General features: G+C 47.9%; 2 protein-coding genes and 1 long non-coding RNA gene across 7 annotated transcripts; 1 reads left to right on the forward strand and 2 right to left on the reverse strand.

Moving 5' to 3' along the window:
• On the forward strand, positions 1-5,615 carry Myl11 (myosin light chain 11). Of its 3 annotated transcripts, XM_063280787.1 has the most exons (8): positions 1-228; positions 1,255-2,901; positions 4,011-4,103; positions 4,336-4,411; positions 4,587-4,691; positions 4,781-4,859; positions 5,255-5,303; positions 5,417-5,615. In XM_063280787.1, exons 2-8 carry the CDS (start codon positions 2,899-2,901, stop codon positions 5,519-5,521), a joined length of 510 nt encoding a protein of 169 aa, XP_063136857.1. In that variant the 5' UTR covers positions 1-228; positions 1,255-2,898; the 3' UTR covers positions 5,522-5,615. The 3 variants fall into 3 exon arrangements, with proteins under 3 accessions (XP_063136857.1, XP_038953516.1, NP_036737.1); XM_039097588.2 differs by lacking the exon at positions 1-228 and having other exon boundaries at positions 2,757-2,901; positions 5,255-5,347; positions 5,395-5,615; NM_012605.2 differs by lacking the exon at positions 1-228 and having other exon boundaries at positions 2,858-2,901.
• A 153-nt stretch (positions 5,616-5,768) lies between these two features.
• Septin1 (septin 1) lies at positions 5,769-9,655 on the reverse strand. 3 transcript variants are annotated; one of them, NM_001012460.1, is made up of 11 exons: positions 9,590-9,635; positions 9,320-9,410; positions 9,146-9,232; positions 8,773-8,896; positions 7,997-8,131; positions 7,786-7,903; positions 7,146-7,247; positions 6,939-7,035; positions 6,567-6,732; positions 6,234-6,324; positions 5,769-6,129 (listed from the first exon to the last, which is right to left on the reverse strand). In NM_001012460.1, the coding sequence occupies exons 1-11, from the start codon at positions 9,590-9,592 to the stop codon at positions 6,043-6,045; spliced, it is 1,101 nt and encodes a 366-aa protein (NP_001012478.1). In that variant the 5' UTR covers positions 9,593-9,635; the 3' UTR covers positions 5,769-6,042. The 3 variants fall into 3 exon arrangements, with proteins under 3 accessions (NP_001012478.1, XP_063142351.1, XP_063142353.1); XM_063286281.1 differs by having other exon boundaries at positions 5,769-6,324; positions 9,590-9,655; XM_063286283.1 differs by having other exon boundaries at positions 5,769-6,324; positions 9,503-9,636.
• Positions 9,656-21,387: 11,732 nt separating this feature from the next.
• LOC134483881 (uncharacterized) lies at positions 21,388-24,607 on the reverse strand. The gene is made up of 2 exons (XR_010061041.1): positions 22,550-24,607; positions 21,388-21,585 (listed from the first exon to the last, which is right to left on the reverse strand). It is a non-coding gene; the product is annotated as an uncharacterized LOC134483881 (long non-coding RNA).
• Between the last annotated feature and the right edge of the window lie 121 nt (positions 24,608-24,728).

Genomic DNA, 24,728 nt, shown 5'->3' on the forward strand with positions numbered 1-24,728 from the left:
TTTTTTTTTTTTTTTTTTACCTCCCGCCCCCTCCGTAGGCCCAAGACAGATAATAGGGAGAGAGAAAATTGAGTTCCAACCAATCGATGGAAGGGTGGGAGGGATTAGAGGCGGGAAGAGGGTCGGTATTCTAGAAAGAGGAAATGAAGAAGGCGGAGGCAGGACGAAGAAAACAAGCAATAGAAAAGAGGGATTCTGAGCCTCCAGGCCAATAAACACATCTGAAGAGTGAGTGATCGCAGAAGGGCGGGGAATAAGACTGGTGCTGGGCAGTAAGAGGCAGGGACTAGGAACTTGTTAGCCAATGGAAATGGTGAAAAGGGAACCAATGAAAAGGGGGCTAGGCAGTAAAATTGACCGACGGTCACGTCTATTTCCGTAATGACAGCATCAACAGTCAATAGAAAGAGCCGAAGAATTCTTAGACTTCCTGAGATGGTCAGGAAAGAATGACAACTAGGGAGAGGCGGGCTTAATTTGTGATTAACTTGTTAGCCAATGACTGTCTTTCTCCACTTTGCATAAGGGTAGGAAGATAGATAACATTCTCAGCTTCGAGGGGCAGAGTTGCTGCCAGCAGGCGGTGCCAGAGCAAGAATAGTCAGTGACAACCAGAGACAAGCGCGAGAAGAGGTGACAACTGGGGACATCACTGAGAAAGGGCCTGGAGTGTCGGTGCGGCTCCAGGCCAATAAGAGTGCCGTGCTGGCCTTCTTGGGTTTCCAAAAGGCCCCCAGTTCATTCAGCTCCTGAGCTGCACCACAAACCCAGTGCCCTCATCAGTTCTCTCTACCTCGATGTGTCTAGTTAGACTATGGTCAGTCCTCTAAAAGACTCATCTCTCTGAACTCCAGGCAGGAACTTAGACCAGGTTTCTCAAAGTTCTCATATATAAACTGAACTTCTCCCCCAAACGCTGAAATTTCTGAAACTTTATACCTCTGAGTCCTACTTCACTCTCGGGGCATGTGGGTGGAGGCCCCACCTCAGAACCCAAATCCATGAATCCTCAATACCATGAAGCCTCCATATGTTCTGTGTTCCTGTTCTTTGGGGAATTCAAGAACAGCCAAGCCCTATTGTTATCACCTCTCTTACATACTCATTAGCTACTAACTTAGACTCCAACTTCATGAGCCCTCAAGGTAGCCCCAAGACCAAAACCACAAGACCTGACTTTATGAGCTCTAACCTTCTTCCAGCTTCTTCTTCTTTTTTTTTTTTTTTAAGTTTTTTTTTTTTTTTTCAATACAGGGTTTCTCTGTGTGGCCTTGCATAGCTGTCCTGGAACGCACTCTGTAGATCATGCTGGCCACGACGAACTCAGAGATCTGCCTGCCTCTGCCTCCTAAGTTTTGTGGCCTGAGCCACCACCGAACCAGGAACCTTACAACTTCTAAATTCTGCTTCCTCTGTTCTCTGTTTTCTTGAGCTCTAGGATGGGTGGACTACCAATTCCATAAAGCATCTGCCACTCTCAGAATTCTAGTGAGACCTAGCTCTCAATTTCCCTATCCCTTGTTGTCTTTTTAGCTCTGAAGCTCCTTAGTCTTGTCATCTTACTTTCCTGCTCCCAACTCAGAGCCAGACCCTGTGAGGATCTGTCAGATCTTCTTTTTAAAGCTTCTCTGTCTTCCATTTGATTCAAGTTTACCGAGAACTCCCCAAATCCCATTCCCTTTTGGAGTCTTTCTCACCTCCTAGAATCCACTAATGAGTGGGCTCCTCCATGACGTAGCCCCCCATGGTACCCATATAAGGCAAAACAACTGCCAACTAAAGCCGGGAGGGGCCGTGCAGAAGGCCAAGGGCAGCTGCTAAGTTTAGGGTGGCTCCTTCTCTCTTCTTAGAGACAACAGGTGGCTGGGTCCCAGTGCCCAGAAAAGAAAATGTCTTAGTGGCATTGGCATGGACTGGAGGACGGGAAGGGAGGGGACACATTCCTCAGGACATCAGGTCCTAAAGGGAGCAGGAGGAGATGTGTATCGTTGCCAACCTGGGGTTTCCTCTACTGCTATTTCTCTAGATTTCCACTTCATAGAGCAACATGGGCCACTGAGGCCCAGAACATTATGAAAGTCACAATGTCAGCCAAGCTAGCTTCTCCCCAGAAGGGAGAAGCCACTGGTTATGCTATGTGGGAGAGGGTCGTTGGGGCCTTTGTGTCTTCTCCTCTGAGGTCCTGCAAGAAGCCTATCTAAACCTCTCTTGCTTCAAGCCTTTCCAAGTTCACCATTGTCTCCACTTGTTGTTGGGAACCACATAGTATTTGGTCACCAACCTTAACATGCAGCCCCATCACAGTTCTTGCAAGCCCAACAGCTGACTTTCACTGTCCTGGCCTTTGCCCATGAGCTGCACCTTCTGTCTGCATGTCTGCTCGCCAGCCCTCACCTAACTCACTTCCTTAGCTTTCTGCTGAGTTTTGCTCTTGTCATTTGCCTGCCTGCTTGCTTGCTAAAGTGACCCACAAAACCAAGTATACTGTCTGTTGGCAATAAGTGCTTACTGAGGTTAGATCTATGCCTACCCCCTCAGGAGCTCAAACATCCGGTTCATCTCTTCCAGATCTATGGGCTTCCATGAGCCCCTCTGAATTCTGGCACACTGCAGTCCCCTTTTGGGAGAAAGAACATCCCTTCCTACCTAGGTCCTAACAGACTTGCATCCCAAGACCTCCTCCCCCCTCCCTTCCTGGACTCCAGCTGCTGCAGGCCTCCAAGAAAGGAGAGGCCCCTGAGCTGGGCTATTTTAGTATCTGGGGTGGGTATCCACAGGGCTAAGGTTACCACGGTATGTTAAGGGGCAGGACTATATAACCCCAGAAGAACTGCCCCAAGCAGATTCTCTGCCTTTTTCCATCTGGAGCTACTGCCTTGCCCTCAGAGGATCTAAGACATGGTGAGTGAAGACCCCCCCAACACACACACACACACACACACACACACACACACACACACACACACAGAGAGAGAGAGAGAGTTAGCTCAGGATAGCCTCACCCTTCAGAAAAAAAAAAAGTTGTTGCTTCTCATTCCAACTACAGGTAAAATGTGAACTGTCTCTCTTAGCAAACCAGAATAAGGCCAGATAGAGTGATGGGCTGAAGGGTTCAGTCAAGGTTAATATGCTCAGATATCCAACCGTGATGTATGGGGGTAGGGGGTAGACGTGCTCAAAGTCTGTTCCGTCCCTTTCTGTACTTTCTTAAAGTGCTCAGACCAGTGAGATGACCCTGCTCACATTTTGTAAGTGAAAACTTGAGGTTCAGATAGGGTCAACGAGTAGACTAAGCTAGCAATTATGGACGCCAAGTTGGCAGGTGGAGGGTCCTGAGAAAGGGCACTTGCCAGCCAGGATGAAGCGATCTGGGAGCTATAGTTGGGATTTAAAGATGAAGCCAAAATGAGGCCCCTTAGCCAAGAGGTACCAAGAAAAAGAAGAGTTGTTTTAGAAAAAGGGACTCAGAGAACTCTGAATCTTAATCTGACTAGGTATGGAGGGTATGCCCATAATTTCAACTACTTTCAAGCCTGAGGAGGTAGGGTCACTGGAGTCCTGGAGTTCAAGGCCAGCATGAGAAATGTAAGGAGACCCTGTTGCAAAAAAAAAAAGAGGAGAAGCCAGGTGTGGTAAGGAATATCTTTAATCTCAAAGGAAAGCCTGGGTCTACATAATAGGTCCCAGGGCTAAATCATGAGACTGTGTCTACAGGGGGTGGGGAGATTGGGGTCGGGGATGTAACTCGGTTGGTTGTGTTAGCCTAGCGTGCACAAGCAACCAAATAAAATAGGATGTGGCTGCACAAGATGCTAACCCTGGTACTTGCACAATCAAGGTTAGAGATGGAGGCAAGATGAGCAGATCAAGGTCATCCTCAGTTAAGTAGCAAGTTTGAGGGGTAGGTGAGAACCCCTCTTTAACAGAAACAAAAGTTTGGTTTGTTGCTCCCAGGAGAGAGTTACATGAACTGACCTGTAGACTCTCCTGCTCAACCTTTACCCTCACAGGCACCCAAGAAGGCCAAGAGAAGGGCAGCAGCAGAAGGGAGCTCCAATGTTTTCTCCATGTTTGACCAGACTCAGATCCAGGAGTTCAAGGAGGTGAGAGAGAGAGGCTAAGGAAAGCCCCTCCACCCTCCTCCCCACCCCTCCTCTCCATCCCTCCTCCCCACCCCTCCTCCCCAGAAAGTGCACCTGTTGAGGGAGAAGGAGGGTTTAGAATTCCTCCCCTCCCTGCGGAAGGGTGGAGGGAGACAGCTGGCTCAGGGCCAGAATCTGATCTGCCTTGGGCCAATTCCTGGCTTCATCTGTCCCCACCCCTACCCTTCCACAGGCTTTCACTGTAATTGATCAGAACAGGGATGGCATTATTGACAAGGAGGATCTTCGGGACACCTTTGCGGCCATGGGTGAGCTCCCTACTCCCATCTGTAAATGTTGAAAGCTATGGAGTCGGAGGGGAATCCAGTGGCTTCAGGCATTAATCTGCCCAGATGAAAAATGAATGAGCTGATATAAGTTTATGGAAAGCACAGCTCTGGTCCCCAGCATCCAACTGCAACCCCTGGTGCTCACCCCATTCAGGCCGTCTCAATGTGAAGAATGAGGAACTCGACGCCATGATGAAGGAAGCCAGTGGGCCTATCAACTTCACTGTCTTCCTGACCATGTTTGGGGAGAAGCTGAAGGGTGAGTAAAAGGTTCTCAGTCCAAGACCGTAGTTGCTCCTCCCAGAAGTTCAGGGACTTGCTAGACTCATGTGCCCTCTGACCCTGCAGGTGCGGACCCCGAGGATGTGATCACTGGAGCCTTCAAGGTCCTGGACCCAGAAGGGAAGGGCACCATCAAAAAGCAATTGTGAGTGGCTCCCTCTAGTGGCTCTACTGTAGGCTTCTAAAATCCTTGCATAAGGGTGACCGGTTGACAGACCGTGTGAGCAATAGGGGTCTGGGTGGCCAGGTTACATTTTCTTTTCTTTTTTCTTTTCTTTTCTTTTTTTTTTTTTTCGGAGCTGGGGACCGAACCCAGGGCCTTGCGCTTGCTAGGCAAGAGCTCTACCACTGAGCTAAATCCCCAACCCCCAGGTTACATTTTCATAATAACTAAGGGAAGAAATTCGAGACAGGCGGACACAGCATTTGGGAGATGCACCAAACATGTTTCAGGGAGGAAGGTTGATGGGAACAAGAGTGAAATGAGGGGGGACAGGACTCATGAACCCAATCTCACCTCCCTGAATGTCACCTTCTCAGCTTGGAGGAGCTGCTTACCACGCAGTGCGACCGATTTTCCCAGGAGGAGGTGAGCAGGGGAGAGCCCAGGGAGGAAAAGGACTCGGAGTGGAAGTAAGTGGAAGGGAGGAAAGCAGTGGGAGTCGGAAGACCCGTTTTAGACCTACTCCTGTCTTCCTACAGATCAAGAATATGTGGGCAGCCTTCCCTCCAGATGTGGGCGGCAACGTGGACTACAAGAACATCTGCTATGTCATCACACACGGTGACGCTAAGGACCAGGAATAGGGGACCCAAGGTCTCAGAAGACCCAGATAGGCTTGTAGCCGCACCAACTCTCACCCTGACCCCCCAATAAAAGTCAACTGGTCTTTGTTTCTTACTGTTGGCAATTTCAGTGGGTTCACGCACGAACTCAGGTGGGAGGCCGAAGCACCGCCCAGCAAGACAGGAGTGGCTAACAGGTGGAATGACTAGTGGCCAGGAGGCCTCCAAAGTGCAGTTCCATTCCTGCTGGGAAGAAGATTCGGGCAACTGGGGGAGGCAGGGAGCAGTTTTATTAGATGGAGAACTTGGAGGAACGCTAAAACCCAAGTGGAACCTGCCGTTAAGCGTTTGGAGGGCAGTCCTCTCAGAACAGTATAGAAGGCGGAGTCGGCTGGGCCTTAAACTTCCGGATTGGAGGCACCTGATTAAAGTGCAAGGGCCGGCCTACCCTCTGGGTCTTCGGATTGGGCGCTGGGCAGTCTAGAGCCGGGATGAGACAGATTAGCGGTAAGCAGACGCTAGGATAGGCGGCGGTGAGCATCTCACAGCACATCTGATTGCTCGCCCTGAGCCTGGCTCTGCTGCATCTGGGCTTGCATCTTCTCCAGCATTTCTTGCATGCGGCGCAGCTGTGCGGAGCAAGATTGCAGGCTGTGGGGCCCGGCAAGGCCGGAATGGGATCTAGAAGACGTTCTAGGGCACTGATTAAAGGGAAAGAGAAGTGCTTGCTCACCTCTTCGTCCTTCTCGCGAATCAACTTCTCAGTGTCGGCCAGAGGCAACATGGGCAGCGGGATCTCTGTGGCACTCTGCCTGGAAAGCTTGCTAAAAGGATAGAAGGAGAAGTTGTGTGCGTGCAGAAAACAGGGTGAGGTCTGATATTATGAGTCTAGCCTTAGGGTCAATTCTGAGTGTAGGAAGCGGGGCCTTGTCCCTGAGGTTAGGGACAAAGTGGGAGTGGCTTAGTTGGACCTGGGAAGCTGACTTAAAAGAAGGTAGCAGGACCAATCAGGAAGGCTTGCCCAAACGGTGGCGCCATGGAAGCACCAAAATAGCCCTGCTCTCACCTGCGACTGGCTCGATCCCGGGCCCCAGGTCGAGCCAGACTCTGTAGGCAGCGAGCCCGGTAGCCCTCGTAGAGCAGATCGTGGGTCACCTCTTTCAAATCCTGAAGGTGTGTCTGCACCAACATCCGCCTCAGGTTCAGGAAATCGCAGTGATGTGGGTTCTCCACTAGAGGGCGGAACAGGTAGCTTTCGGTTCAACTCCACCCTTATGGTCTGCTCTCTGGGAGTACTTCGCTATTCTAGTGAGGGACTTGCAGCCCAAGGACCCTTCTTGTGGCTTCTAGGAACTCCCAAGACTAGAGCCCACCTCAAGCTTCACATATGGATGCAGACTGAGCTCCCTCGCTGCTCTCAAAGCATGCCTGGCCTTACCCTCCACGGTACCCCAGGAATAGCGGCGTCCCCTCACTGGTCGGGTTCCTTCCCTCACCACTTCACTCGAACCAACGACTGCGAAAGGGATGTTTTCCTAAGGGACGGGAGTCAGGGTCACGTTGGCTCATCCTGGGCATAACCCGCTTTCTCAGCTTTCACCTCCACTTCCTGCTTCCTTGACCTTTCCACCACCACCTGTCAAACCTTCATTTCTTCATTCTGCTTCTTGAATTCTTCGTCTTCATCAGAGTCACATTCTGGAAACTGATAGATGTTGATCTCCTCCTCCTTCAACTGGTCCCGGATCTCAGAGCAGATAGAGGGAAAAACGGAGGTATGACCCTCAGACATTGCATGGCCAGAGACAGTGGGGAATAGTGGGGTGATCAGGAAGAAAGAATGATATGATATTGAGAAATGGTCACACAAGATGACCAAAATCAAAGCCTCAGAAATGTGATGGTGAGAAACTCAGATAGGACAAATATCATGATCCTAGGGAGTGGTACAGTGGGGAAGCACTTTGAAGACAGTGATACAGGCAATCGTCACTATCACAAAGAGATGGCAGGAGTTGGGGTGCCCTTCCCCCTTTCCTCAGAGTCAAACATCTAGTTCTAGGGCTATATGATCATTCTGTTCTGAGCTGTTAGGGACATGGCTGCTTGTGGCACGTTCATACACAACTTTGCTCACCCCATCCCTATCTAGCCTAATGACTCCTGCTCTTAAAAGGCCACTCCAAGATTTAAAAAAAAAAAAAAAGTCAAGACAGATGAGGTTCTGTCATGGTATTTGTTGTCACTTAGTGGTCCTTGTCAGTCACTCACACAGTCAGCCATACCTTCTGCTTGAGGACCTGAGTTTCCCTAGGCAACAGGGCATCTGCTTTGCCGATGACCGGGATGATATTGACTTTCTCGTGCACGGCCCGGAGGAAAGCCACATCTAGGGGCCGGAGCCTGTATCAGGAATTGATTGGTCAGGACTCAGTTTCAAGTACTGAGCTTTCTCCAGCCTCCGCACCATTCCACTTCCCAGGATGTTATCCAGACCCTCTGCCGAAGGGTGAGATGAAGTAGAGGCAGCAGTGGACTCTAGAATCCTGGATGTTCTTCCTGTTCAAGCCACTCTCGTCCCTGAGGTACTGCTCAAACTGCTCCTCGATGAAGCGAACCACAGGCAGCCAGCTGGAGTGTGGAGAGGAGATAGGTAGTCTAAGATCACAGGGCAGGGGACAGGATGAAGCTAGCCAGGGCTGTGCAGTGCAAAGTAACTTCTTTGTTCCTAACCAAAGCCATCATCAGGGACAGCTGGCAACGGAACATCAAGAAATGTGGTGGCTGCACACCTGTAATCTTAGCACTCAGGAAGCTGAAGCAGGAGGATTGCCACATTTGAGGCCAACATGGCCTACATAGTGAGTTCCAGGCCAGTTTGGGCTAATATGACACCATCTCAAAAAAAAAAAAAAAAAAAAAGAAAGAAAAAAGAAAACAAACAAAACAAAACAAAAAAACCAGAAAACAAACAAAACAAAACAAGCCACGATGAGAACAGAAGCACTGAATAAGCCAGGCATGCATAAACTTATAATCCCATGAGGAGGACTTTGAGTTTCAGGACAGTCTGGGCTACACAGTGAATTTGAGGTCCCTGAGGGACATAGAGAAACTTTGTCTCAAAACAAGAAACACTGGATACTTTGGGCCAGATTGTTACCAGAAACAGGTACCTCCTTTAAAGTCAAGTGCCTATATGACAACCTACAACTGACCCCTGCTCTTCCATAGTGGAAGAAAGGCTTAGCTCCACTCTCTCCCCTCCTCACCAGTCTGAGCAGTCCACAGAGTCCCCGAAGCCAGGTGTGTCCACCAAGGTCAACTTCACCTTGATACCTCCCTCCTCAATCTCCACACCCCGGCGCTCAATGGTCAGAGTTTGTGTGGTGCGAGCTATGGAGACAGAAGTTGGCTGCATGAGGCTCTGAAGCAGAATTCCATTCCTCGTGCCGCACCTGCCCCCATGTGTTTTTCAGGGGAGGAAACAGTCTCAGAGAAAACCATTGACCATCAAAGTCCCCAGATAGAAAGAAAAAGAACGCAGCCTGATGACACAGGAAGAGGCCTGGGACATGATAGAGGGATGACCAGGACAGCAATGGGTGGGCAGCCTGCAGGGGAGGAGGCAAGGAGTAGATTTACCACTGGCATCTGGCACCTGACGATCCTCATAGAGGTTGGTGAGGAACAAGCTGTTGATGAGGGTGGATTTCCCCAGGCCTGACTCCCCTGTGCACAGAACAGGCCCACTGGTCAGACGGGGGGCGGCCATGAGAACATCACCACCCTCTGAGTCTCTCTCCAGAACCCACAGACCTGCCACCATGAGTGTGAAGTCAAACCCCTTCTTGACAGATTTTCGATGCAGCTGGTTGGGTAGGGCAGCAAAGCCCACATATTCCTTGTCCTGTGGGGTAAAGAGAGACCATACGAGGTTCCTGGGCACGGCAGGGAATGCCCCAGTACCACTGGAGCCCAAAAGCTAGCAAGTCCACTTACTGTGGGTTAACTTTGAATTGGGGGCCCTCGGGGAGAAGGCTGGCCCCAGATGCCTAGATCCTGGGCCCAAGATCTCAGAGAACTCACCATGGCTCTGCTGGTTGTCGCTGCACCTGGTATTGCTCCCCACTTCCTCTGGTAGGGCAGGAAGTTGAATGTGTCAAACAAAGGGGGGGGGGTGAAGTGAGGGAGGGGAAGTGCAGGAAGCTGAGCTGCTCAAAGAGAGGTGAGAAACCCAGGCGCATCCCTTTTCTTTTAGTTCAAGGATTTTATTTTTAATTATTTGGGGAGCAGGAATTTGTGTGCACGAGTGGAGGCCAGAGCAGGGCATCTGATCCCCTGGACCTGGAGTCACAGGTAGCCGTGCGCTGCTTGACATAGACAATGGGAACTGAATTGAGGGCCTCTGTAAGAGTAGCACAGTCTTAATTGATAAGCCAGCGTACAGCCCTGATGCATCTCTTCTTATCGCCCTGTACGCAGCTTCAGCCCCTTTATTCTCCACATGCCGAGCCCCAGCGCAGCCCCCCCGTCATCATGGGGAGAGGTGGGTATGGACAGAAAAAAAGGAAGCAAGGTGTTCTCCTTTGCATGTCTGATGAGGGTTTAGCAAGATGATTTGAAAGAAGAAAAAAAGCTCCCGGGGTGTGAGCAAAAAAATAAAAATGGTAGGATTGGAGGTAGCCCTGACTAACAGCTCCCAGCTCCCAATGGGTCCTTTTGGAGGGTGGGAATACCTGAACTGAAGTCAAGTCATGGGTACGGCCATGCTTAAATCCTCTGCACTCCCAGCCTCCATTGGGTCCTTTTGGAGGGTGGGAATACCTGAACTGAAGTCAAGTCATGGGTACGGCCATGCTTAAATCCTCTACACTCCCAGCTCCCAACGGATTTTGGATATTTTGAGACAGGACCGGTCTTACTGCCTATCCAGACAGGCCTTGAATTTGCAAACCTACCACTTTGGCCTCCTGAAACCTAGGATTACAGGCCTGTGTCAGGGAACCTGAATTGTTGTTGTTTTGTTTTTGAGACTGGATCTCGAGTAGCCTAGGCTGGCTTCAAACTCACTTTGCAGTCTAGGATGACCTTTAGCTCGTTATCTGCCTTGCCCTGCCTTCCTCTCTGGCTGTCCAGTGCTGGGATTACAGGTGTGTGCCACCACCTGGTATCCGGTTATAACTATCAGAAAGACCTTCAAGGTCCAGACCCAGGAAGTCCCAACTCAAACTCAAGAGCCCCCCACCCCACCTCTGCCGCCCCACTAGCCTGGTGATACCAGAATACAGTCTGTACTCTGGCCTGGTGGGCAAGGTTTGCCCTTCTTTGCCTGATGACCTGTCTCACTCACTATTCAAGCATCTGTGGCTGAAATTTAATTAATTAATTTATTTTTATGTATATGATGTATATGAGTGATCTGTCTTGACACACATCCAGAAGAGGGCATCAGTTCCCATTACAGATGGTTGTGAGCCACCATGTGGTTGCTGGGATTTGAACTCAGAACCTCTGAGAGAGCAGTCAGTGCTGTTAACCGCTGAGCCATCTCTGAAGCCCTTTTAAAGGATCTTTTTATTTTATTGTTTTATTTGTATAGGTATTTGCTTGCACATATGTCCATGTACCACAAGCATGTAATGACCACATAGGTGCCCACAGAAGCCAGAAGGGATTTCAGATACCCTGGAACTGGAGTTACAAACAGCTGTGAGCTACCATGTGGCTGGTAGGAATTGAACCCAGGTCCTCCAGAAGAGCAACCAGTGCTCATAACCACTGGGCTGTCTCTCCAGCCTCTAAGCTTCCACCTTCACCCTGGCAGGGCTGGGTCTGGAATCCTGAGCAGGTCGAGTGTATCAGCCACTTTCTGTTGCTGTGATCAAACACTGTATGACCAAGGGTACTTTATAGAGGAAAGGATTTTTATTTTGTTTCATGGTTCCGGGGGGATAAGAGACTATCATTAAGGGTATGGTAGCGGTCAGCCAGGGCAAGAAGCTAAGAAATCACACTTTCAACCACTGAAAAACAAAGAGAGTGAATTGGAAGTTGGGACAGACATCCAAAGCCCACCTCTGGAGCCGTCTAGATTGTACTTCCTCTAGCAAGGTTGCCCCACCTCCCCAAGCAGTGTGACTGGGGCAAACGCTCATGGATGACATTTTAATTCAAGCCAGCATACCAGGCAGGGCTCTACCACTGAGCTATACTATCAGCTCTAACTTCTTTCTCTGCACCAGTTCTGCAGTGAAATCTTCCTCCACTGACTCATACAGAGCCTTTTCTGTTTTAAACTAACATCTTTCTCAGGCCCCTCCATGCTTACATTGTCCTAGGTAGGTATCTGTGTCTGATGCCCTGGGAATAGGGGCTATGTCTTCCTAATTTGTATGTTCTGGGTGCTCCATAACACTTTGTTTCTTAGGCGCATGTGCACAGGAGATGAATAAATGGGCTGGGTGGTGGCTCACTCCTTTAATCCCAGCACTCAGGAGGCAGAGGCAGGTGGATCTCTGAGTTTGAGGCCAGCCTCATCTACAGAGTGAGGTCCAGAACAGCCAGGGCTACACAGAAAAACCCTGTCTTGAAAAAGACAAAACAAAAAAGAATGAGTAAATGAAATTAGGCAGAATGAAGGCTAAAAGTCTGCTGAACATAAATAAAGACTTTTGCTTTGGGGTCAGAAGGAAGCCCCCACAAAGTCCAGATGTACCCCTGACTTGCTGTGTGACCTTGAGCAAGTCATTTGACCTCTCTCAACTCCTGCTTTCTCAAGGTAAAAGGAAATACACCACATGTATTTTAGCAAGTCCTCAGGACCGTTCCAGGTTGTCTATGACCTACAAACTTCGTAACATTTGAGCTGGGTGAACTTGGGCATGGAAATTAACTCCTCTGAACTTTAAAAACTAGTCATCTTATAGTCTACAAGACCCTATGATCTGGAACCTGCTCACCCTCCACTTTAATACTATTTTAGTGTCTCCCTAAGTAGCCCAGGATGGCCTAGAACTTTCCGTTGTTCTCTCTTTCTCTTCTTAAAAAAGTATTTATTTTTTTTTAAATAAATGCATGTATACCTGAAGGCCAGAAGAGGGCACCAGATCTGACTATAGATGGTGATAAGCTACCATGTGGCTGCTGGGGATTGAACTCAGGACCTCTAGGAAGAGCAGACAGTGTTCTTAATCACTGAACCATCTCTCCAGCCCAACTTCCCATTCTCTTGTCTCCATTTTTTTTTTTTTTTTTTTTTTGGAGCTGGGGACCGATGTCTCCATATTCTTAATGCTGGGATTACAAGCCCGTGTAGTCTAGCCTGGCTTCTCTATTTCTTTTTGCTTTATTTACTATATTCCTTTTTAGTCTCTAACTATGGACTGGACTTTATGACTCCGCTCCTCTCCCCCATTTTTTTTTTTTTTTGGTTCTTTTTTTTCGGAGCTGGGGACCGAACCCAGGGCCTTGCGCTTCCTAGGTAAGCGCTCTACCACTGAGCTAAATCCCCAGCCCCCTCTCCCCCATTTATACATTGAAGCCCTATGTGACTATATTTGCATATAGAGTAAGAAAGGAGGTGATTAAGTTTGGTGGCTTAATAAAATAGAACTAATGTCCTTATAAGAGGGGAAAATATGCTCCTCCCACCCATGTACAGAGAAAGACTCAGTAAGGCTATAGCAGGAAAGTGGCTATCTGCAACTCAAGGAGTGAACCTCACTAGATACTGACCCTGCTTACACCTTGATCTTGGAATTCCAATCTGAAGAACCATGAGAATATAAATGTCTGTTGTTTATGCCACCCGGTCTGTGATTTCCTGTTATAAAGTGTGGTGGTTTGACTAAGCATGGCTTCCATAGGCTCATATAGTCGAATGCTTAGTCCTCAGAGAGTGGCACTATTTGAGAAGAATTAGAAGGTGTGGCCTTGTTGGAGGAAGTGTGTTACTGGGGGGGGGGGCTAATGAGGGTAAAAAAGCCCACACTATACAGAGCATCACTCACTCTGTGGATCAGGATGTAGCTAACAGCTACTTCTCCAGTACCTTGCCTGCCTCCAGGTTTCCTGCCAGGATGACAATGGACTGAACCTCTGAAACTGTAAGCCAGGACCCAGTTCAATGGTTTTTTGTTTTTTGTTTTGTTTTTTTCTTAAAGATTTATTTATTTAATGTATATGACTGCATTGTCCTTTACTCACCAGAAGAGGGCATCGGGTCTCATTATAGGTGGTTGTGAGCCAACATGTAGTTGCTGGGAATTGAACTCAGGACCTTTGGAAGAGCAGTCAGTGCTCTTAACCATTGAGCCCTCTCTCCAGCCCCAATGTTTTCTTTTATAAGAGTTGCCTTGGTCATGGTGTCTCCTCACAGCAGTAGAACAGTGACTGAGACAGTCTCCAGGAGACTATCTACCATGCAGCTCCCTCCATTCCCTATCCGTGTCTAAGGTGGCTTCAATAGCATGTTCAAAGTGTCTTTCTTTTCATTTGTTGTGGCTGTGCATGTTGATGGGTTTGTTGTTTGTTTTATTTTGGTATTTTGTTGCGGTGGTTGTCTTATTTGAGATAGGATATCAGTATGTAGCCCAGCCTGGCCTCAGGCTTGCTGTGATCCTCTGCCTCTCAAATTCTTGGATCACAGGTATGCCCCAGTGCTGTGCGCAGTAGAGGGAGCCTCGAATGAATGTGTAGAGAGTAAGTGGAGTCCTGCGTGAACATGTTGATATGGGCACTCTGTGTCAAAGACCCAGTGCTTCGGGCTTCTGGATTTGGCATCATAGCAACGCTGGGCAGTGGAGACAAGTGAGTCCTCAGAGTCTGTTAGCCAGCGGGGGCAAGGAACCAGTTCAGTGTCAGACCCTGTCTCAAGGCAATAATGTGGAGAGCAATAAAGACAAACCAGGGGGTTGGGGATTTAGCTCAGTGGTAGAGTGCTTGCCTAGCAAGCGCAAGGCCCTGGGTTCGGTCCCCAGCTCCGAAAAAAAGAAAAAAGAAAAAAAAAAAAAAGACACACCAGGTCAGGTCTGGCCTCTGCACACACACGTGGGCGCCCACACCTGCATATTCACGTACACACATCTCAAAGACACATAATGATTTTAGAGGGTTGGGGAGGGTTCTGGGATGGATTCCAGGGTCTTGTGGATGCTGGGCATTGCAGTTCCTTATGATGGAGTTATATCCTCAGCTATCCTGTGCATACCCGATTACTAGTGCAGCCACCTATCTGGCACTATTCTCCTTACATAACCATAGAAAAACTGCCTCAGGGTAGCAGGTATAGCACAACAGAGTCACTGCTCAGTCTCGCTATGGAGAAAACATTAACCTCCTGCCTTGACTCCTGAGTGCTGGGATAGGTGCTACCACACCTGGCTAATGATGGGATTTCTTGTTTAGTATTAGTGAGGACCCCGGTACAATTCCCATGCACATGCATGTGATTGTGAGTACACACACACACACACACACACACACACACACACACACACACAGAGGAAGGAGCTCTTCGCTCCTTACCTGTCAACGGGATTGAAGACTCTTGCCATATTCACAGGACACAGGTCCTGGGCTGTGAATTTGGCTTGTATGTCCCAACCATAGTCCACCTTTGAGGGAGGTCAAGTCAGGAACTCACACAGGGCCGGGCTGGAAGGCAGGAGCTGAAGCAGAGGCCGTGGAGAAGCCGCTCCAGGCTCACTCAGTTTATTTGTTTCTCTTTCCTTTCTTTTCCTTTTGCTGTTTCTGTGTCTTCACTTTTGTTTTGATTTTGAATTTAAGACAGGGTCTCTCTATGGAGCTCTGGCATCCTGAAACTCACTATGCAGGTCAAGCTGGCCTTGAAATCACACACATCTACCTGCCTCTGCCTCCTGAGTGTAGGGACTAAAGGCACAGCTTGCTATCTGATACACCTCTGGTGGTTTGAATAAGAATGACCCCAATAAACTCATATATCTGTATGTTTGTTTCCCAGTTGGTGGACTCTTAAGGAAGGATTAGGAGGTGTGGCCTTGTGGGAGGAGGTGTGGCCTTGTGGGAGGAGGTGTGGCCTTGTGGGAGGAGGTGTGGCCTTGTGGGAGGAGGTGTGGCCTTGTGGGAGGAGGTGTGTCAATGAAAGTGAGTTCTGAGATTTTGAAAGCCCTGGCCAGGCCAATTTGCTGTTTGTGGATCAAATGTAAGCTCTAAGTTACTGCTCCAGTGCCATGCCTGGCTGGCTGGCAGGCAACACACTACACACCATGATGGCCATGAACTAACACCTTAGAACCCACAAAGCTGAATTCTTTCTTTTATCAGTTACCTTGGTCAAGGTATCTCTTCACAGCAATAGAACAGTAAGACAATTCCTCAGGTCCTCCTATCCTTCCACATCAATCATTATCAAGAATATACTCCAACAGACTCACCTACAGGCCAATACGATGAAGGCAAAACTGGTCATTCAGGGCTGTGTCACCCTGGACATCTTTCTGTAACACCTCAGTGACTTCATTTCTATATCTATTCAGTGGATTCATTAATAATTGCCCCCCACAAAGACATAATGAAAACTGGGTGGTGGTGTCACATACCTTTAATCCCAGCACTCTGAAGGAGAGGCAAGTGGATTTCTAAGTTCAGGGTCAGCCTGGTCTATAGAATGAGTTTCATGACTTCAAGGGCTACATAGAGAAACCCTGTCTTGGAGAAAAACAAAACAAAACAAGACCACGCTTAATGAAATTGTTAGCATATAGGCTAGTGCACACATGAAGCGCTCAGAACAGTGCCTAGGGTATGATATGAGTTCACAGAAGTCGCTCATCCTCTCACAAGCTCAGCGGTACAGTGGGGTATCAGCTAATGCTAGGAACTACTCTTCTGTGAGAACCTCTGACGTCCCAGACAACAAAGCGTGAATTAAGTTAGCATCACAGTCATTGAGGAGAGAGACAGCTGTGAGCGTGACTTGCAGCACCCATGATGACAGTGTTGGCAGAGAAACCATACTTAGATGCAAAAGAAAGAAAGGGGTAATTATATCTTTCCACACGACACCGCTATCCCTCCCCTTTATTTCTTATCAGACAGAGCAGACTTGTGGGGAGCTGGAGTGTGAAGCGTGACACGCTGGATTCTATTCCTGGCACTGAGAGGGAAGGGAGGAAGGGAGAGACAGAAAGTGGAAAGAACAGGCTATGAATGTCTGTACTTGTGTGCAATCCTAGTACTTAGGGATGCTGAGGCCAGGACATTTCAAGTTCCCAGCCAATCTGAGGTGCATATGAGACCTGTCTTTAGATTAAATTAAATTAAATTATAGAGAGTGAGAGAAGTAAAGAAAGAAATCTAGACTCTTCTTATTCTCATCCTCCATGAATATGTCCAGCTGATTTCCAAGTCCCAGCTATCCTTTATATAAGCAGGTCTCCTTTCCTCAGTGAGGGATTCAATAGTTTCAAAAAGCAAAATGTAGCCGGTTGTAGTGTCTTGCACCTATAATCTGAGCACTGGGCAGGCTGAGGCAGGGAGATTGTCCAAAATTTGAGACTAGCCTGGGATACATAGTGAATACCAGACTAGCTGAAGTTATACAAAACTATCTCAAAAAAAAAATCGCGAGGCAGAAGAGATGGGTCAGAGGTTAAGAACACCAGATTAGGGCTGGAGAGATGGCTCAGTGGTTAAGAGCACTGACTGCTCTTCCAGAGGTCCTGAGTTCAAATCCCAGCAGCCACATGGTGGCTCACTACCATCTATAATGAGGTCAGATGCCCTCTTCTGGTGTGTCCGAAGACAGCTACAGTGTACCCATGTTTAATAAATAAATCTTAAAAACAAAACCAGTTGCTCTCCCAGAGGACCCAGACAGATCTTGTGGTCAGACTGGTGTACATAGTGAGTTCCAGGACATCTATATAGTGAGACCCTGTCTCAAAATAAAACAAGACAAACAATAGGAAATGGTACACCTTTAATACCAGCACTCTGGAAGCAGACAGGGAGACGGCTCCGTGGTTAAAACATTTGTTGTGCAAGCATGAGGACCAGAGTTCAGATTGGTGGCACTCGTGTGCTTTTTGGACTGGCAAAATGGTCTAGTAGGTAAAAGCCTCCGTCCCAACAGTAGGTGGAAACACACACACACACATACACACACACACACACACACACACACACACACACACAGACAAAATGGTCTAGTAGGTAAAAGCCTCCGTCCCAACAGTAGGTGGAAACACACACACACACACACACACACACACACACACACACACACACACACACACACACACACACACACACACACACTCCCAGTGCTGGAAAGAGGGCAGGGCAGAGACAGGAAGATCACTGAGGCTGGCTGGCAAATGGCACATTCTAGGTTCAATCAGAGAGCAAGTCTCAAAAGAGTAGGGCAGAGAGCCACAGAGGAAGGCATGCACGCACACCTATGCAGCGAAGTGTGGATGATGGAGGGGAGGGACGGAGAAAGTGAGGGTGGGAGAGAGGAAGTTAGGGTGATCTCTTTCAGCACTGAGTAAAGGCTGTCTTTGTATTAGTATGAAGCATCACCTGCCTCAGTGTTTTGTAAACTTTCTCCATCACCTTCTGATTGGTTTAATCAAGACCTGAACGGCCAATAGCAAAGCAGGAGAGAATGGGCGGGACTTCCGGGCAGAGTTAGGAACTCTTGAGAGTCTAAGGCAGGAGATTTGCCAGTAAGACTCGGAGGGAGAAGCAAACATTGGGACTAAAGGAGAGGTAACCAGCCACAAGTCAGAACTTAGAGTAGAGTAAACGGGTTAACTACATTATAAGAGCTAGTTAGGAACAACCTAACTAAGGCCAAGCTTTCATAATTTATAAAAGATCTCCATGTCATTATTCGAGAGCTGGCACCTCAGAGACGATCCGGTTATAGAGACAGAGCACTCTAAATATTAAGCCCCAAAACTGCCAGTCAACACACAGAAGAATGCACTAAGCAGGCTGTTCTCAAAAGAAGAAATACATATGCCAATAAATACTCTTTTTTTTTTTCTTTTTTTCGGAGCTGTGGACCGAACCCAGGGCCTTGTGCTGGCTAGTCAAGTGCTCTACCACTGAGCTAAATCCCCAACCCCACTAATAAATACTCTTTTTTTTTTTTTAAAGATTTTATTTCTTTATTATTTATAAGTACACACTGTAAGCTATCTTCAGATACACCAGAAGAGGGCATCGGATCTCTTTACAGATGGCTGTGAGCCACCATGTGGTTGCTGGAATTGAACTCATAACCTCTGGAAGAGCAGTCAGTGCTCTTAACCGCTGAGCCATCTCTCCAGCCCATAAATACTCTTAAAAGTGCCCAGCATCCTAGCCATCAAGGAAACGCAAATGAAAGCTGCTTGGAGGAGGCAGGAGAGTGATACTCGCTGCTCGCAGGGAGTTCAACCCCTGGGACCCACAAAAATATGAGTGGAGAAAGACAACTCCGTAAAGTTGTCCTCTGAGTTCCCAGCATGCCTTGGCGTGTCCTTTCCATCACACACACACACACACACACACACACACACACACACACACACCAATAAATTAACAGATATTTCATTTCACCCCAGTCAGATGGTTATCATCGAGAAACGGAGAGTGTGAAGTGGTACAGCCACTATGGAAATCAGTGTAGAGATGTCTCAAAAAAACTAAAACTAGAGGCTGGAGAGATGGTGCAGTGGTTAAGAGCACTTACTGCTCTTGTAGAGGACCCAAGTTCAGTTCCCAACACCCACATGGGTGGTGCCCAACCATCACTAATTCTGATTCTAGGGAGTCTAGGGTGGGCTTCTAAGCGCACCGGGCATACCCGTAGTGCACAGATGTATATACAGGCAAAACACTCATGTAAATAAAGTAATAAATTCTTTTTAAACCCTAAAAATAGCATGTGTGTGTGTGTGTGTGTGTGTGTGTGTGTGTGTGTGTGTGTGTGTGTAATGTGGAGGTCAAGCAGACAAAAGCTATCTTAGAAAACATCAGGTGGGGGTTGGGGATTTGGCTCAGTGGTAGAGCGCTTGCCTAGCAACCTCAAGGCCCTGGGTTCGGTCCCCAGCTCTGAAAAAAATAAAAGAAAACATCAGGTGTTGGGCACTTCTGGGGGAGCCCCACAAGAATTTGCTAAGTAAACACCCCATTCTAGAAGTGTCACAACCACAATAGGGGTGGGATCTCCCACTACCCCCCCTACAGGGCCAAAGATATCTCCCTGCCGGAGCTTGAATGTATGTCATACTTACTAGCCAATAGATTTAAAGGTCAATATGCTTAGCCAATAAGTTTAGACTGTAACTTTACTTATGTAATTTGTACCCCTAAAATGGTATAAAAAGTATGTGCCTTTGTTCCCGGGGGTCGCCTCTGCCTCGGTTGCAGAACAACCCTAGTGTACTGGACTAGGAAAACCTCTTGTTTGTTACATCGATCTCCGTCTCTGTGTCTGTGGGTGGGACATCCTGGACACAGGGCTCGGTGGGCTTTTCTCGAGTCTTACATGTGGTAACCACTGTCTTTACTCAGAACATTAGGAAGGCAGAGGCACAGAGATCTCTGTGGATTCTAGATGAGCCTGGTCTACGTACCAAGGTCCAGGCCAGGTGGGACAACTCTAGTATGTATGTCATAGAGAAACCCTGTCTCAAAACAAACCAAGAACAAAGATCCCGCCTACGTCCCAACTGCACCACTCATGGCTGCATTCTGAGAAGACAAAATCCAACCAAGCACAGGGATACCTATTCCCTGCACGCTGTCTTTACACGTGGGGAATGAGGTTGGACGGTGAACGGGGCAATGGGAGTGTGGGGCTTATACACAGTGGTGTTTTATGCAGCTCTAAGGAAAAATGGTTGCCTAGCAAGCGCAAGGCCCTGGGGTCGGTCCTCAGCTCTGGAAAAAAATTAAAAAAAGAAAAAAGAAAAATGGAACCATGAAAGTTTCAGGAATGAGGGACAGAACTGGAGACATTACATAATGGAAGAAAGCCAGACTCAGAAAGACAAACACCATTTGTTCTCTCCTATGTAGATCCTAGCGTCTAATTGTTAAATGTGTGTATCTGGATGAGTGGGTGAAGGCCTGGAAGGTAGGAATGGATCCAGGAGATGAGGGGAAATGGTTTTAAGGGAAGGGCTGGGGGCGGGAGAGGTGGCTCAGCCATTAAGAACACTCATTGTTTTTGTAGAGGCCCTAAGAACAGGTTCTAGCACTCACACAGGGTGACTTACAAATGCCTGGGGGGTTGAGGATTTAGCTCAGCCGTAGAGCGCTTGCCTAGCGAGCGCAAGGCCCTGAGTTCGGTCCCCAGCTCCGGAAAAAAAAAAACAAAAAACAAAAAAACCAAATGCCTGTAACTCTAGCTCCAGGGAAATCCCTCACCCTCTCCTGGCCTCTGTGGTAGTCATATCACAAACCCACACAAAGATGCACATATACACACCTAATTAAATAACAATATAATAATAACAATAACAATAATATCTTTTCACCTGGTATGGTGGCGAACGCCTTAATCCCAGCACTTGGGAGGGAGAGGCCGGTGGATCTCTGTGAATTCAAAACCAGCCTGATCTACAGAGTAAGTTCCAGGACAGCCAGGGCTTTGTAGAGAGACCCTGTCTAATAAATCCAAAATAAAATTAAATTGTTTCTAAAAAGCCAGAGGGTGGAAAGCTGATGGAATACACGAGCTATTAAAGCGGAAGGAGGGCACTGGAGTCAAAGGGGGAGGGGCACTAGGAGAAGAGACAGTGAATTTGTAAGAGAATCCACCAATGAAATGTATAAAATAGGAACATTAGGAACCTGTCTTAGTCAGGGCTTCTATTCTTGCACAAACATCACGACCAAGAAGCAAGTTGGGGAGGAAAGGGTTTATTCAGCTTACACTTCCACATTGCTATTCATCACCAAAGGAAGTCAGTACTGGAACTCACACAGGTCAGGAAGCAGGAGCTGATGCAGAGACCAACGAGGGACGTTTCTTACTGGCTTGCTTCCCCTGGCTTGCTCAGCTTTCTTTCTTTCTTTCTTTCTTTCTTTTGCGGGGGTGGGGGCTAGTATAAAATGAAGTTTATTTAAGACATGAGAAGAGGGTCTGAGAGAGGGAGTAGAGGCAGAGAAAGAAAGGGGACAGAGAAGGACACAGAGAGAGAGAGAGAGAGAGAGAGAGAGAGAGAGAGAGAGAGAGAGAGAGAAGAAGGGAAGAGGCTGGTCCAGGATCAGGTGGGGAGAAAGCAATGATGGGGAGAAGACCGGGAGGGGGAGGGGGAGGAGGGAGAGGAGGGGGAGGGGGGAGGAGGAGGGGAGGGTCAGCTTGAGTTCTTATAGAACCCGAGTCTACAAGTCCAGAGACGGCACCGCCCACAATGGGCTGAGTCCTCCTTGATCACTAGTTGAGAAAATGCCTTACAGCTGGGTCTCATGAAGGCTTTTCCTCAACTGAGGCTCCTTTCTGTGTGATAACTTCCGCTTGTGTCAAGTTGACACACAAAACCAGCCAGTACAGAACCTGTCAACTTATACACTATCAGATATTAATCTAATATCTTGTATTAATATAATACCATTTTACTATGTATTCTTCTAGATTTTTCCTTTGTCTATACATAGGTATTTATTGTTTATTGTTGTTATTGTTCTATTTTTTGTTTGTTTGAGATAGAGCTTCTCTGTGTAGACTAGGCTGGACTCGAACTCAGAGATCTGCTTGCCTCTGACTCCTCAGTGCTGGAATTAAAGGTGTGTGCCACCACCACTCAGCTTTTGTTTTGCTTTTTGAGACAGTGTCTCACCGAGTGTATCTGGCTGGCCCAGAGCTCATTCTATACAGACCAGGCTAGCCTAGAAGTCACAGCGATCTCCCTGCCTCTGTTGCTCATGATTAAAGGAAGGAACTAACATGACTGCCTTGTTTCTGTTAAAATATTTATTTACTTATTTGGTTTTTTTCAAGACAGGGTTTCTCTATGTAATCCTGGCTGGCCTGGAACCAGGCTGGGATGGAACTAAGAGACCTACCTCTGTCTGCTGAGTGCTGATATTAAAGGTGTGTGCCATCACTGCCATTCCCCGTTTATTTATTTTTATTTATCGTGGGGTGTGTGCAAGGCACAGTAAAAGGAAAGGGCGGGGGGGACCAACGTCAGAGTCAGCTCTCTGCTGCCACCATGTGGTAGTACCTGGGATCAAATTCCGGTTGTCGGACTTGGTGGTCAGTATCTTTACCTGATGACTCATCTTGTGGCCCACAGTGTTGCATTTTTAAGGTGAAAGTGTTCCTTTTTGCTGTATTATCTGCATCTCCTACCAAATGCTTTGGGCTGAATGATTTTCTTATCTATGTGCTGATTGTGTGCACTCCCCTGTGCAGATAAATGACCAAACCACAGTGCAGATACATGACGGATGCCCCAAATAACCATGGATGTCTTCCTCAAACTTTTTTTTTTTAACCCTGCATTAGTGTTTTACCTGCATGTATGTCTGTATGAGGCTGTCAGATCCTCTGGAGCTGGAGTTACAGTTGTGAGCTGCCAAGTGGATGCTGGAAATTGAACCCCAGGACCTTTGGAAGAATGCTTAACCATCTCTCCAGCGCCTTCTTCAACCATTCTTACCTTACTTCTTTTTCTTTTTTTTTTTTTTTGTTCTTTTTTTCGGAGCTGGGGACCGAACCCAGGGCCTTGCGCTTCCTAGGTAAGCGCTCTACCACTGAGCTAAATCCCCAGCCCCCTTACCTTACTTCTTGAGACAGGGTCTCACTGAACCAGGAGAACGCTGCTTTAATTAGGCTGGCTGGTCAGTGGGCCCCCAGCATCTGGCAGCTGCCTGTCTCTCTCTCAACACTTGGGTTAGAGATGTGCTGCCGCTCCTGGCTTTACCATGGTTGCTAGGAGCTAACCCCAAGTCTTCTTTTTCTTTTTTTTTTTTTTTCTTTTTTTCAGAGCTGGGGGCCGAACCCAGGGCCTTGTGCTTGCTAAGCAAGCGCTCTACCACTGAGCTAAATCCCCAGCCCCCTAAACCCAAGTCTTAGTGTTTGAACTCTGGGCACTTCACCCAGAGAATCATCTGCATTCTGAAGGTTAGCATTCTGAAACTTTCCAGACTTTGATTCCACCCAACTCCAAATCTGTCATTGTAGCTTGGGGATTCAACTGAATTGGCTCAGCTTTCCATTAGAGTCCCAAAACTGGCTTTTGGAGACTGTGGGTGCCAGTAGCATAGCTCAGTCCAACAGCAACAGCCTGGCCTCAGAACCAAGCTAAACGCCTAAGGACCTGTGGTCTAGAGCACTAGTGTAAGAACGGAGTCTGAAAGCCAGTCTGTCTGAAATCCTTTTGTTACTGTGAGCTAGGGCTTCTCTGTGTGGGCGAGGGTTGGGGTGTTCCTATAAACTCCAAGAGGGAGCAGAGAGATGAAGCTGAGGGGCTACGGGCTGGAAGGAGAGACAGCCTAGAGTGCAGGGGGAAAGTGAACTAGTACTTCAGTAAAAAGAACCAGACGGATGTAGCAGGCCAGAGCTGAGAAAAAGTTGATGTCCAGTGGTGAGCACCCCAAGGGCACGGCAGGCTCCAGGATCCTGAGAGACACTTATGATGTAGATCAGAAGTGGATCAGTTAAGGGTAAGGGAGAAACAAGCAGGGACTCCAGAAAGGGAGGGTTCCACCATCACAGAAGCCACAAGGGTGAGGAGAAGCTGAAAGACTTAACAGGCAGCTCCTAGGGAAGACAAGGAAATTTGCAAACTATAGGCCCAGGAAGGCATAAAGAAAGACAAAGTAGGGCTGGAGAGATGGTTCAGTGGTTAAGAGCACTAACTGCTCTTCCAGAGGTCCTGAGTTCAATTCCCAGCAACCACATGGTGGCTCACAACCATTTGTAATGGCATCTGGCACCCTTTTCTGGTGTGTCTGAAGACAGAGACAGTGTACTCATATACATTAAATAAATAAAAAATAATAATTTAAAAAAAAAGAAGGGGTTGGGGATTTGGCTCAGTGGTAGAGCGCTTGCCTAGGAAGCGCAAGGCCCTGGGTTCGGTCCCCAGCTCCGAAAAAAAGAACCAAAAAAAAAAAAAAAAATAGACCAGGTAGCTCCGAGTAGAGGGGAAAAGGAAGATGTCCACGTGGGCGTAGCAGGCTAGAGTCATAGCAGGCTGTGGGAGCCAGAGAGAGGTACCCACCAGAGGGGCACAGT

This window comes from Rattus norvegicus, chromosome 1 (genome assembly GCF_036323735.1).
Source record: "Rattus norvegicus strain BN/NHsdMcwi chromosome 1, GRCr8, whole genome shotgun sequence".
Taxonomy (NCBI): Eukaryota; Metazoa; Chordata; class Mammalia; order Rodentia; family Muridae; genus Rattus; species Rattus norvegicus.